This window comes from Oryctolagus cuniculus, chromosome 17, assembly GCF_964237555.1.
Source record: "Oryctolagus cuniculus chromosome 17, mOryCun1.1, whole genome shotgun sequence".
Classification (NCBI taxonomy): domain Eukaryota; kingdom Metazoa; phylum Chordata; class Mammalia; order Lagomorpha; family Leporidae; genus Oryctolagus; species Oryctolagus cuniculus.
In genome coordinates, this window is record NC_091448.1 from 6,612,130 (window position 1) to 6,625,821 (window position 13,692).

A 13,692-nucleotide genomic window follows, 5' to 3' on the forward strand; every position below is an offset into this window, starting at 1 on the left:
TGTGTGTGTGTTGGGGCAGGGTGGGGTGTCCCTGGGCAGGAGCTGGGTATCAGAAAGACCCCCAGGCTGAACGCTCTTGGCCCCTGGGTGTCCCTGTCCTTGGTGGCCTCGAGGCCCCGCTGGAGCCGATTTCCAGAGCACAGTTTGAGTGAGGCACACGCCGTACACGTGGGGCCCAAGTGTGGTCAAGCCGCCCTCAGCCCGGCCAGTCCTGGAAGCTCCGTGAGAGGGGCAGATGGCTTCACACAGCCCTCGATGGCACAGAGAACACCGCACGGCCAGGATTCGGTTGAGGCGGTGATGCCCCCCCGGAGTGTCTCTGACACCCTCGGGCCACCCCCATGCTGTCCCTCCACCCTCAGACTGTACCTCGCAATCGCACCCACAGGTCCCGTGGGACAGGCCCTCCGCGGGAGCTCACCTGGGTCACCTCCACACAGGTGGGGGAAGGAAGTGTCATCGTGCACACTTTACAGACGGGAAAGCTGAGGCGCCGGGGCCCTGGGGGTTATCCCCTCTCACCCCGTGGCCTCTGCTGATGACCGGAGGAACCCGCACTGGGACCCAGGCTGCTGCTTCACCGCCCCCCACCCCCACCCCGTGGCCTCCGGGGCTCAGGCTCAGACAGCAAACGGCCCTCGCTCAGGCTGCTGTCCCCGTCACCTCCCTGTCCGGCTCTGTCCCGGGTCCTGCCCCCCGGACACAGCGCCGTCAGCCCTTCCAGCACCTTTGCAAACCTGCAGCCTCTGGGCTGCCCCCATCTTCTGCCCTGGTGCCCCGAGGGCCACCGGCCACCTGTCTATGCCTCACACTGCACACTTGTTCCAGAGCCCCACCCCAGCCCCACCCCCGCTCCCCTGAAGCCACTCAGCCCCAACCCCCCCCCCCACCGCAGGAAGCACTGGAGGCTTCACTTGGTCTTCCCTGGGGGGTGAGCAAGGCCATCTCTCCCTCAGCCCAGAGCCCCCCCAGCCAGCAGCCGTGGGCTCATCCATCCAGACAGGCGAATCCCCAGGAGGAAGCCGCCATTTGTCGGGCACTTCCTGTGTGTCAGGAGCCCTGCTGTGCCCCAGATGGCTTTACCGCTGCACCTGTGCCCTGCGGCCCAGCACCCAGCACCTGCACCTTTAATTCCCAAAAGGTGTCACGTTGACTGGACTCCCTCCCAGAGCCACCCTCCCCCCACCCCCAGCACAGGCCCCTGCCCCGGGCAGCAGAAGCCTCGCTGAGCCCAAACCCCTGCCCGGGAAACATGGGTCAAGTTCACGCCACCCTGAGAGGAAGGGGGGGTTTATTCCCACAAAAGATTCTGGGGAGTGACGTCACCTACAGCCATCACCCCCCACCCCCACCCCCACAGCACCCGGGGCAGAGCAGGGTCCAACCCAGACCCTCCATCACCGACACCGTGCCCGGGGCCCCCAGGTACTGTGGCCCCTCTCCAGCTCCCCAGCCACTCCTCCAGGGACCCTTGTGGCTCCTTGCCAGGTGTCAATCACCCTCTGCCCCTCCCCCAGCCACCAGCCCCTGGCCCTGGGCAGCCCTCGTTTGTCACTCACTGTGCCCGGAGCTCCCGCCTCCCTCCAGGGCCCTGTGTGTACACTGCCGCTGTGCGGAGCCCAGCTCCTGCGTGGGCCCTAAATGTCCGTCTCAGCCTCTCGCCCCATTAATCTGGGCCGCGCTACCTGTGCACCCCAGCATGTAATAAACAAGGTAGCACGCGCTTTTATGGATTCGGCTATATCAGCAGCCTTCAATCCGATCACTCTTTATGGCGCCTACACGAGGCCTTTATATTGTTGCAATTATTTTACTTTTTATGCTTCCCTTCTTGCTCCCTTCATTCTCCTTTAGTTTCTGCATTTGATCCCCATTCTTCGTGGAGTGAAGTAGGGCTGGCCGTGGTGGCCCAGGGTGGCCGGGGTAGGGAGGGGCTTCTGCGTGCCCCCTTTCTGACCCCATGAGGGACGTCGTACCACTGTCGCCCAGGGCCATGCCTGTCGTGTCCGCCGCCTCCCTGCAGAGCCTCCTGGAAAGGGGCCAATTGGATAGATTTGTTGGAAGAGGAAAAGTCCTCAGAGGTTGTATTTTCAGGAGCCGTAGAGCAGGCACATGAGAGGGAGTGGGGAGTTTCTGCCAGTTCTGGGCCTGCCTGAAAACCAGGCCACTCTTAAGGTGTGCAAAAAAATTAAAAGGGACATGCCATCACCTCTGTGAGCAGAGTTTAGGGTGTTTCGTTTTTTAAAATTGCTTTTACGATTTATTTATTTGAAAGGCAGAGTGACAGAGGGAGGAAGAAACAGAGAGAAAAAGAGAGGGAGAGGGAGAGAGATCTTGCATCCTTTGGTTCATTCCTCAAATGACTGCAACAGTCAGGGTTGAGCTGGGCTGAAGGCAGGAGGCCAGGACTCCATCCGGGTCTCTCACAGGAGAGGCAGGGGTCCAAGCCCTTGAGCCTGCTTTCCCAGGCGCCTTAGCAGGGAGCTGGATGGGAAGTGGAGCAGCCGGGACTCAGACTGGCGCACCTATGGGATGCCGACTTGACAAGCAGTGGCTTAGCCCACTGTGCCACGCCAGCCCCAAGTTCGTCCATCCGTCTGCCCTCTCCCATCCCTCCTTCCTTCCTAAGATGAACCCCACTTGGGACGTCCTCTGGTTCTGATCATGACCGTGGCTTCCTTTCGTGAGGGCCCTTGGGCACCTGCTGGGTGCCAGCGCCGTTCTTTGTGCTAGAGCCGTCAGCGAGGGCTGCCATGGGGAAGCCACCGTGGGGACTTCAGCAACCACAGCGTCCATGTCCCCCCCACCCAGTCCTGGGGTCTGAAGTCCATGGTCAGGGGGCTGGCACGGCTGGTTCTGGTGAGGGCCTCTCCCTGGCTTGCCCGTGGCCACCTCCTCTCTGTGTCATTGTGGTGGGGGCAGGGAGGGAGTGAGAGAGAGGAATCAGGCCTTGGTTGCTTCCTCAGAGGGCACCTTGGGTGTCTGTGTCGGACTGAGTCGCGAGCCCACCCTCATCCAGCCCTAGTCTGAGCTGAGGTGGCGACGGAGCTCAGGGCGGGGAGGGGGTGTGATTGAACCCAGCGGGAGGGCTGTGTTCCGGTGCGGAGGCAGACGTTGGACCAGTGAGGTGCACGGAGGCACAGAGCAGGATTTAGAAGGTGTAGAACAGGACAAGGGGGGGGAGGTGAGCCGTCGTGGTCAGCAGTCTCCAGCGGGTCCCCCTGGCCAGCAGAGGGAGAGGAGGGCTGCGATGTCCAAGTCCAGAGGCCACAGGGACAGAGGTCTCCTGTGAACTCAGCCTCCACGGGGCCGGGCAGAGATGGGATTTCTGACCTCTGCCACCAGCTAACCTCTGACCTCTCCCCAGATGTAGGGGGGCCTGCCGACCCCATCGCTCCCACCATCATCATCCCTCCCAAGAACACCAGCGTGGTGGCCGGCACCTCGGAGGTGACCATGGAGTGTGTGGCCAACGCCAGGTGGGTGGTGTCTGCCCCCTTGCCCCGACACCCTGGGCTCTGCAGGGGACAGGGAGAGCAGAGAGGGACGCAGGCAGGCAGCCACGCTGGGCAGGGCTGCCTCTTTCTCTGTGGCCTGGGAGGAGAGGAGCTGTGCTCTGGGCCTCAGTCTGCTCCTCTGTGAAGTGGGAATGATCACAGAGCGGACACAGAGCGGACAGGGCGTGCTCACCCCAGCCTGACCAGGCGCCTCCCAAGTGCTCGGTCAAGATAAACTGGTGACCTGGGGCAGAGGGGGCGGGTTTCAGAGTTAGACCGAAGGTGACCCCCGGTCACTTCAGTGAGGAGCCCTGGACAGGAGCCCCTGGGGCAGCGCACAGGGACAGGACGGGGCGCACAAAAGGTGGGTGAGGAGGAGCCTCACTTCCCCCGAGCCGGGGTTTCCTGAATGCTCCCGACCACAGAACCCCTTTTGCACGGGGCCCCTCCAGACTCCCTGTGTGGGGCCGGCACAGACCCACTCTGGCAGAGCCCACCTCAGCCACACAGAAGGTGCTAACCAGCCGTGCCCGGGCCCTGCCCTCCTCCGGGCTGTGGGGGCGCAGGGGCTGGGGACAGTGGTAGAGGGGCCCACCTCTCGCACGATGGCTGCTCCGGGAGCTGGGCTGTGTCCCTCTGCCTCCGCTGCCCACCTGCAGTCTAGGCGGACGTCACCTCTCCCTGTCACTCGCCCTCCCCTCCTTCCTCCTCACTGATAGATTGTTGCAGGGGGCCTGGGACACGGGGGCTGTCGGGAAAGAGCAAGGTGCCTGGCCAGGCTGCCTCCGCTCTCCACACCACCCCTCCCCCACCCCCGGCGCCATTCCAGCATTCTGCATTCGTCTTTACCGCCGGGCTCAGCGGCAGGCACAGTCAGCCCATTTTATAGATGAGAAGACAGAGGCCCAGAGCACAGAAGGGACTTGCCCAAGAGCCGTCCCTGGGGCCAGACACCTGCCTTCCCCCGCCCCCTGCAGGCCCCTGATCAAGCTGCACCTCCTTTGGAAGAAAGACGGGGTGCTGGTGTCGGGCGGCGTCAGTGACTTCAACCGCCGGCTCACCATCACCAACCCCAGCAGCCGCGACGCCGGCTACTACGAGTGTGAGGCCGCCCTGCGCAGCAGCAGCGTGGCCCCCGTCGTCCGCGGCGCCTACCTCTCCGTGTTGGGTGAGCTGCTGGGGCTCCCGCGGGGGGCGGGGCTCACCCCAGGGGACCCCTCCCCCCAGCCCCAAGGCCGATCACGCGGAGTGGGGCTCTGACCACGCCCCGCCCCCCGCCCCGGCTCCACCGTCCCCCCTGCAGAGCCACCTCAGTTCATCAAGGAGCCAGAGCGCCACATCACGGCCGAGATGGAGAAGGTGGTGGACATCCCCTGCCAGGCCAAAGGTAACGCGGCCGCACGGACGGCGGGAGGGGACGAGGGCCCCACGTGACATCTCAGGGCAGGTGGCAGCCCCGGCGGCCTGGCAGACCTGGGGCCACTCCGCTCACCCCCTCCTCCTCCTGCTGCACCCGCCCGGGGCACAGCGCCCGGAAAGGGCCCACGTGGCCCATCCTCCACCGACTCCCCCACGGCTGCAGCCTGGCCGAGGGCAGCCCGAAGCCAGGGGCAGATCCGGGGTGATGGGCAGAGAAGCGGGCGCGCCACGGGCCATGGCTGACAGCGGGCAAAGGCGCACCACACAGCCCTGGCCAGAGGTGCGGTGCACAGAGCGGGGACGGGGTACACTGCTCCCCGAGGCTCCGCGGGAACAGAGCAGCAAACTCTGGTTGAGGCTGCCCGGGTGCCCAGAGGGTTCTTGGCTGCGGGACACGCAAAGGGGCCCCCAGCAGCCACATCCCCGCCATCTCAGAACCCTCACACTCATGAGAAAGAAGAGCAAACCCTTATTTCGTCCCATCTGAAAAGGCCGGGGCCGTAGGACGCCTCGTGACGTCCTGTCCCCTGACAGCCGCCAGCGACACAGGGGCACAGCCCCGCCTCCAGGACATGGCGACATGAAAGCACACACGTGTCCCGGGATACATGGGGACACTATGGCCCGTGACGTCAGGCTGGGAGGTGGGGGGCTGGGGGCCCCCTCTGAGAACGTGGCAGCCTGCAGGCAGCTCCGGCGGGACCGAGAGGCAAGGGGGCGCCTCTGAGCCCCGCTCTGCCCGCGCCTCCACGCAGGGCTCTGGGGTCACGAGCGACTAGGACACCACCCCCCACCTGCAGGCTCCCACACATAGGCTAAAGGCCCTGCTGCTTTTCACAGCAAAGAAAAAAAATAAAACCTCCAAACTGGTTTGTGCAATCCTGCGTTTGCAAGCCAAAGTGACGCTGGGATCGCCGCCCCCAGAGGATGTCAGCATTGCCCACTAGGAAGCCCCTCCCCCTCCCCGGGCCCTCCCAGGAGGCCCCAGGCTCCCCAGTGCCCACTTCCGGGCCGCCGACCCCCGCCCCGTGTCACCCTCAGGTGTGCCGCCGCCCTCAGTCACGTGGTACAAGGACGCGGCCGTGGTGGAGGTGGAGAAGCTGGCCCGCTTCCGGCAGCACGCGGACGGGGGCCTGCAGATCAGCGGCCTGGTGCCCGACGACACGGGCATGTTCCAGTGCTTCGCCCGCAACGCGGCTGGAGAGGTGCAGACCTCCACCTACCTGGCCGTCACCAGTGAGTCCTGGACCCCCCCTGGGCGCCTCTCGGAGGGGTTCCCGCAGCCGCCTGGCTCTGCCCACTGTGGGGGGCTGTGGGTGGCGGCACTCAGAGCACAGAGCCCTGGAGCAACGGCTGCTGCTGGTGCCATCTGGGGTCATCACCCGGACCCCCAGGGGCTAGCAGACAGGGCGGAAGGGGCGGGACTTGTCCCTGGGGTGGCCACCAAGGGCAGCCATCCTGCCTCTCGCCCTGACCACAGCAGGTGCACCCAGCGCTCCAGTGCCCGCAGGACAGGAGCTGGGGTTAGGGGAGGGAGCACAAACCCAGGCGGTGGGGCCAGAGCAGGTGGTGCTGTCTCTGCAGCCACACGTGTGTATTCCTTCCAGCAGCTGCGTGTTGGTTTTGTAGTCAGTGGAGGATGAACCCCTTCCATGCGACCTGCCCGGCCGGGGTGGGGATTGGCGTCAGCGGGCTCCTTCCCCCGGGAGCCCTCATACTGGCTTCTTCCCGACACCTGCTTCCCGCAGGAAGAGGGTTGGCCCTGACTCCCAGGGTGTGGCTCAGAGGCTCCGCTGTCTGTCCGCAGGCATCGCCCCCAACATCACCAGGGGCCCCCTGGACAGCACGGTGACCGACGGCATGTCGGTGGTGCTGGCGTGCGAGACCTCGGGAGCTCCCAGGCCGGCCATCACCTGGCAGAAAGGTAAAGGGGACGAAATTTTTTTGGAGGTATGGCTGTGTGAAGTTCAGAGCCAAGTTCTCAAAGCAGCCCGGTGGAGGGCCCTGTGTCCGGTTGTAAAGGTCGTCCACTGCGCGAGCCAAGACCGTGCTATCTCAGACTGATAGCACTGGGTTGGGGCCCAGCCCTGCATCTGCCGAGGCCCGCAGCCCTGAGCGGGTTTTTAACTCAGTCGGAGCTGTGGGCTCCCCACCGGTAAACTGGACAGCAGTATGCATTTCTCAGGGTGGCCAGGGCCTGGGCAGCAGGGAAGCCCGGTGAGCGACAGACTGATGCCATCCTGCTGGTGCCGGTGGTGGCAATGAGGGTAGGAGCCGTCCCTCACCCCAGTGCCTTGCACAGGATTAGACAAAGCCCACGCCCCCTGCCGCCTCCACTCCACCTGCCCGCACTGGCTCTCCTGCCCTCCTGTGCACACGCATGCCGGAAGCCTCTGCTCTGAGGCTCCTCCTCCCCAGGGCCGCCCCGCCCACCCACCCCCTCCGTCCTCGGTGACCCTGGGGCCTGCACATTCATCAGCCTCCCTGCCCGCCTCCCTGCCCGCCTCCCACAAGGTTAGGGCTCTGACCTTTGACCACAGCTGGCTTCCCAGGTCCTGGAATGGTTTGGCACATAGTGGGTGCTTGGTGAATGTCGGCACGCCCAGCCCCCCACACACACGCTCACTGTGTACCACACATGCAAACGGACACACGCACCTGCAGATGCCCCGGCACAGCCCGGCTGTACAAGGAGCTTTGTTAAAACAAATACAGTCATAGGAGCCTGCACTGCTGGGCCCCTCCTGCACCTGTGAGCGCTCTCTCCTCTCTCTCGCTCTCGCCCTTGCTCTCACCCGGGCCACAACCGGGCCAGGGCTATGGGCGGGGCGCCCGCTCCTCTCTCCACCCCACCGCCCCCTCGTCCTGAGGGCCATGCCTCCCTCTGCCCCCAGGAGACAGCGCGTGGCCTTCTCTGGCCAAGGACAGCCAGCACGGTGGGGACAGCGGCGGGAGCTCTGGGCTGCACTTGCCCTCTCTGCCACCCTGAGCCCACGTGCCCAAGCCAGAAACCCCTCTGGGCTCAGCCCCCACCCCAGCGCGGCCATCCATGCCCCTGCTCCGAAGCCACCCGAGGATCTCCGGAGCTGGGAGCCCGCCTGAGACCACCCGCTCTGACGTGGCCAGGGGAGGGGTGGGCTGTGCCTCCTGGGTGGCCAGGGGGCTGCAGGCTGAGCCCCGCCCCCGTGTCGCCCCCAGGGGAGCGCATCCTGGCCAGCGGCTCCGTGCAGCTGCCCCGTTTCACGCTGCTGGAGTCGGGCAGCCTGCTGGTGAGCCCCACGCACATCTCCGATGCCGGCACCTACACCTGCTTAGCCACCAACTCACGGGGGGTCGACGAAGCCTCGGCCGACCTGGTCGTATGGGGTGAGTGTGAGCCCCCCACTGCCTGCACCCCCCATGTGCCTCTGCCCTGCCCAGGGCCCTTCTCGGGGGAGGGACAGTGACAGCTGAATTCAGAGGCCAGGGACCAGGGAGGGGGCCTCTCCACCAGCAGGGCCACGTGAGCAAGAGTCTGTGGCACACTTGGCCACGGCGAGACTAGCGAGCTGATGGGATGGCTGTCTTCATAACTTTGGGGCAGAAACCGGGTATGTTAGGTTTTGGGGCCACTCTGCCACTGTCCTGGCCACGCCACTGACTCCCATCGCGTGGAGGAGACAGCCGTGGACGGCACGGAGCCCCGGCATGGCCGGGTTCCAGTGGCTTTGTTTACCCAGACAGCCCCTGGCTGCTAGTTGGCCGACCCCCCTTCTGCCTCGCGATCCACGCCCCCGGCCCAGCCGCTCGTGGCCACCTGTCCCAAGCCCAGGGTGGCTGGGGGCTGCAGCACCGGAACAGGAGGCAGCAGGGCCTGTGGCCACTCAGCCGGCCATGGAGTCCTCAGAGCCCCGTCCCTCCCAGTCACTGGCGGGCAGCACCCAGTGAGCCTGCATCGTGAGCATGAGCTATAGTCCGAGGCCAGCCCCCTGTCTGGGACCCGCCCACTGCCTGCGTCTGCCTTCTCCCACCCGCACGCAGCCCTGGGGTCACCCGAGACGGCTGTGTGTCCCACACACCTGCAGCCTGCCTGGGACTCTGGGCCCGCCCCTCCTCAGCACGCTGGGCCCGCCCTGTCTTCCAGCCCGGACGCGCATCACCAGGCCTCCCCAGGACCAGAGCGTCATCAAGGGCACCCAGGCCTCCATGGTGTGCGGCGTGACCCACGACCCCCGCGTGGCCATCAGGTACCGGCTCGGCTCGGCTGTGGCCCTCATACGGGGTGGGGGGGTGGCTGGGAGCTTTTGGGGGCAGCTGGTAGCTGGGCAGGTGTCAGTCCCGTGGGGCCGAGTGGGGCCTAGGAGGCCAGCCTCAGCCTTGAGGAACCGTCTGCGGGGCTGAGCCCGGGGCTGAGATACAGAAGACACTGTTGGCTACGCTCCCTGGGGCAGGGGCGGGCGTGCGGGCAGCACTCAGACACCCGCGCCTGTGTGGGAGGGCTTGGATCCGATTCCAGCTCCCTGCAGCAGGTGCTGGCTCAAGTACTGGGGTCCCTGCACCCACGCGGGAGGCCAGGGGTGAGTCCTTGGCTCCTGGTGCGTGTCCTGGCCCAGCCCTGGCTGTTGTAGGCATTTGGGGAATGAACCAATGGGTGGCAGTCTCTCTCTCTCTTGTCTGTCTCTCTCCATATGTGTGTATGTGTGTGTGTGCATCTTTCATACAAAATGAAAAATTGTTTAAGTGTTAAATGATTTAGAAAATAAATAATAAATGCCCGGGGAGCGTGAACTCCAGGAACTGAGCTGAGGCAGGAATAGGGGAAGGGAGACCAAGAAACAGAGGGAGGAGGCGAGGCGGGGAGGAGGAAGGAGGGTAGCAGGAGGAGGGAGGGGAGGGGGTGGGGAGGCTCTGGTTGCTCCGTAGGCCCGGACATCACCGCCAGCCTCCCCCATCCCACCCACCCGAGGCTGCCCCCTGGCTGGATCAGTTCACTGAAGCCCCCTTGCGGGCTTCTTGGCTCAGTTTAACGTGGCGGACCCAGGAGCAGCCACAGGGCCAGGGCAGGAGGTGGCCCCCAGGAGAGGCGCTGGGAGCCCCTGGAGAGGCCAGGAGGAGCACGGGGTGGGGGGGCAGCAGGACCCTCCCCACCCCACCCCCACTCCCAGGCAGCAGCTGCTGCCCGCCACTCGTTCTATCCCCAGGCTGCTTCCTGGAAGTGAGTATTCCTGGCGCTCTTGGCTCTACTATAAGCGGCACCGGACAGAGCAGCCCCGCCACCCCTGGGGTACCTGGCCTGCCCTCTGCTCCCCGAGGCAGCTGCGTCCTGGGGCGCCATCTGGTGGTCACTGGGCACATGACAGTCTTTGCCCACCCCACCTCCCTCCACCATATGAGACCGCCGGAGCCAAGGTGGGCCTCGGGGTCCTTTGACTTTTGATTGGTTCTCAGTGACTGCACTGGAAAACGCCTCATTAAGCATAGAGAGCAGTCGTCAGCACCTGAGCCCTAGAACAGGCTTATTCCTGGGTTCATTCGATTTTTCTGAAAAAATGTGTTATAAAATACACCAACCCTAAACACGTCCTCAGGGGGAACCTGCCAGAACACCTCCGTGCGTCTCAGACCCATACGTCACGTAGCTGCTAGATGTTTAGCCTTTGTAGGCTGAAAAGTAACACAATAACAAAAAGCTAAATAAATTCCCTAACACCTTAAATGGGTGTTTTATTTATAAAAACGTCATCTGCTTTTTTGGAAAAGACGTGAGTTTTATTTCTTCTCTGGACAGTTCTTGAGGAGCAGAGGGGCTCGAGGGACCCCCGGGGACCTACGGGGGTTGGGGGGTCCCTGACACAGCCTCCAGGAAGGGTCCTGCCTGAGACCCGAGTCAGCCACGCAGTGGGGCACAGAGCAGAATTAGTCCCTTGCGCCCCAGAATTGGCAAAGTCCATGCCCAAGGCCACGGTGCTTCTTCCATCCCAGGCTTCTTCCAAGGGCTGCAGGCAGGGGCTTCCCTACTGCCTCCCCCTCCTGGAGGTCACGCTCAAGGTCGGGAAGGGGACCCAGGCCACAGAGTGTGCAGAGGTCCCCGGAGGGTCTGAGGCTTCCCCGGGCCTGAGAGCTCTGTCACAAGGGCTTCCCTCTGGAAGGACCTGAACCTCCTAGTGGACCTGAATCTCGTAACCTGCCTGGGGCTGGGAGCGGGGCAGGTGCAGAGGGCACTTAATGGAGCAGTCAGGACCCCCCTCCCCACCCCGCCACATCCCAGCTCCGGGGTCCGGGTCCCCGCTGTGGCTCCAGCTCCAGAGCCCCGCTTCCTGCTAGTGCAGACCCTGGGAGGCAGCCGTGGTGGCGGGTGCTGGGCCCCAGGGGGTGTGGGTGCTGGGCCCGAGCGGGTGCGGGTGCTGGGCCCCAGGGGGTGCGGGTGCTGGGCCCTAGCAGGTGGGGGTGCTGGGCCCGAGCGGGTGGGGGTGCTGGGCCCAAGCGAGTGCGGGTGCTGGGCCCGAGGGGGTGCGGGTGCTGGGTCCAAGCAGGTGGGGGTGCTGGGCCCGAGGGGGTGCGGGTGCTGGGCCCGAGGGGGTGCGGGTGCTGGGCCCGAGCGGGTGCGGGTGCTGGGCCCGAGCGGATGCGGGTGCTGGGCCAGAGGGGGCGCGGGTGCTGGGCCCGAGGGGGCGCGGGTGCTGGGCCCGAGCCGGCGTGGGTGCTGGGCCCGAGCGGGCGTGGGTGCTGGGCCCGAGCGGGTATGGGTGCTGGGTCCGAGGGGGTGTGGGGTGCTGGGCCCAAGGGGGTGCGGGTGCTGGGCCCGAGCGGGTGGGGGTGCTGGGCCCAAGGGGGTGCGGGTGCTGGGCCCGAGGAGGTGCGGGTGCTGGGCCCGAGCGGGTGGGGGTGCGGGTGCTGGCGCACAGCCTCCGAAGTGGGGCAGAAGGAAGGGCTGAGGTCTGGGTGCGGCTGAGCAGTTCACCTCTGGCCGTTACTAAGAGGAGTGAACGTTTCTATTTTCTTAAACGAGGAACCCGTTCTGTTTTAGGAGGAAAACGTAGAAAATGCAGATGAGCAGAACGGGCAAAAGAGAGAAAAAGCAGAATGAAGCGTTGCTCTGCGCGAGAGATCCTTGCGATGCTAGCGGGGGCCCTGGGAAAGGAAACCTAGAAAGCCGGTTTCTTACTCCGAGTCTGCCCGTGGCGCTCTTTGCACGCCAGTGAGTGTGCAGGCTCGGCACACGGTGACCCAGTCGCCCCTGTGTGGCTGAACAGCGGGTGTCACCACTTCCCTACTGCTGACCCTTCGGGTTATGTCTCAGGTTTCACTAACGTTAAGAACCATCCTAAGGGTATTTACTCCTATAAAAGAAAAGAAAGGTTGGGGCTGGCGCTGTGGCATAGTAGGTTAAGCCTCCGCCTACAGCGTCGACATCCATATGGGTGCCAGTTCGGGTCCCGGCTGCTCGCCTTCTGATCCAGCCTAGGATGGCCACAACAGCCAGGAGCTAGGAGCTTCTTCCTGGTCTCCCACGTGGGTTGCAGGGGCCCAAATACTTGGGCCATCCTCCACTGCTTTTCCCAGGCCATAGCAGAGAGCTGGATGGGAAGAGGAGCAGCCGGGACTTGAACTGGCGCCCATATGGGATGCCGGCATCGCAGGTGGCGTCTTTACCTTGCTGTGCCACAGTGCCAGCCCCTGCTGCACGCCCTTGATTTTCTGTGGACTGTCTAGTGTTAAATAAAGCCAAGAAGACCCCTGGAGACCACCCATCAAAATTGTTTAATACTCAGTTACCTGTAGGGCTGGCCTTGTGGGGCAGCAGGCCAAGCCTCTGCCTGCAAGACCAGCATCCAGGCTGCTCCACTTCCGATCCAGCTCTCTGCTAATGTGCCTGGGAGGCAGCCAAGGATGCCCGGGTACTCGGGCCTGTGCTGCCCATACAGGGGACCCGGATGGAGTTCTGGGCCCCTTGGCTTCAGCCTGGACCAGTCCCGGCTGTCGTGACCATTTGGAGAGTGAACCAGCAGATGGTAGACCTCTCTATGTGTGCCTCCGCCTATCTCTATATAACTGTGCCTTTCAAATAAATAAGTGTTTATTAGAAAAATAATGATCATATAGGTTACATTACTTTAGTATCTTCTACTTTGGGTTGAATAGACTCATTTTTTAAACTTTTTTTTACGAAAAATACTGGTGAGTATGTTTGATTATGTAAGAATCCATCAAGACTGCCTTCCAGGGCCAGCGCCGCGGCTCACTAGGCTAATTCTCTGCCTTGTGGTGCCGGCACACCGGGTTCTAGTCCCGGTCGGGATGGGATGCCGGATTCTGTCCCGGTTGCCCCCCTTCCAGGCCAGCTCTCTTCTATGGCCAGGGAGTGCAGTGGAGGATGGCCCAAGTGCTTGGGCCCTGCACCCCATGGGAGACCAGGAGAAGCACCTGGCTCCTGCCATCGGATCAGCACGGTGCGCCGGCCGCAACGCGCTGGCCACAGCGGCCATTGGAGGGTGAACCAATGGCAAAGGAAGACCTTTCTCTCTGTCTCTGTCTCACTGTCCACTCTGCCTGTCAAAAAAAAAAAAAAAAAAAGAATGCCTTCCAAGGAGGTGGCACAATCGCAGTTGGCCACAGCGGGGCGAGGGCGTCCCCTGACCACGCTGGGTGCCGGCTGCTCTGGATCTGGGCCGTGCTGACCACTGGGCAGCAGTGCCTGGCTGCGATTTGCCTTGCCCGGGTGACTGGGACCCGGGCCACCCCCCAGGAGCCTCTTGGCGTCTGCGTACCTGCGTGGGTGAGCTCTCTCTCGGGGACT

The 13,692-nt window shown here is 64.0% G+C and overlaps 1 protein-coding gene across 2 annotated transcripts in view; it reads left to right on the plus strand.

The window, feature by feature from the left end:
- Positions 1-13,692, plus strand: part of SDK2 (sidekick cell adhesion molecule 2) — a 237,523-nt gene that overhangs the window by 159,201 nt on the left and 64,630 nt on the right. For both annotated transcript variants that reach the window (XM_051825916.2, XM_070060373.1), the window contains exons 6-12: positions 3,368-3,479; positions 4,475-4,665; positions 4,801-4,884; positions 5,958-6,152; positions 6,724-6,840; positions 8,115-8,282; positions 9,040-9,142. In XM_051825916.2, coding sequence (XP_051681876.2) covers positions 3,368-3,479; positions 4,475-4,665; positions 4,801-4,884; positions 5,958-6,152; positions 6,724-6,840; positions 8,115-8,282; positions 9,040-9,142 — 970 coding nt within the window. The remainder of the gene's footprint in view (positions 1-3,367; positions 3,480-4,474; positions 4,666-4,800; positions 4,885-5,957; positions 6,153-6,723; positions 6,841-8,114; positions 8,283-9,039; positions 9,143-13,692) is intronic.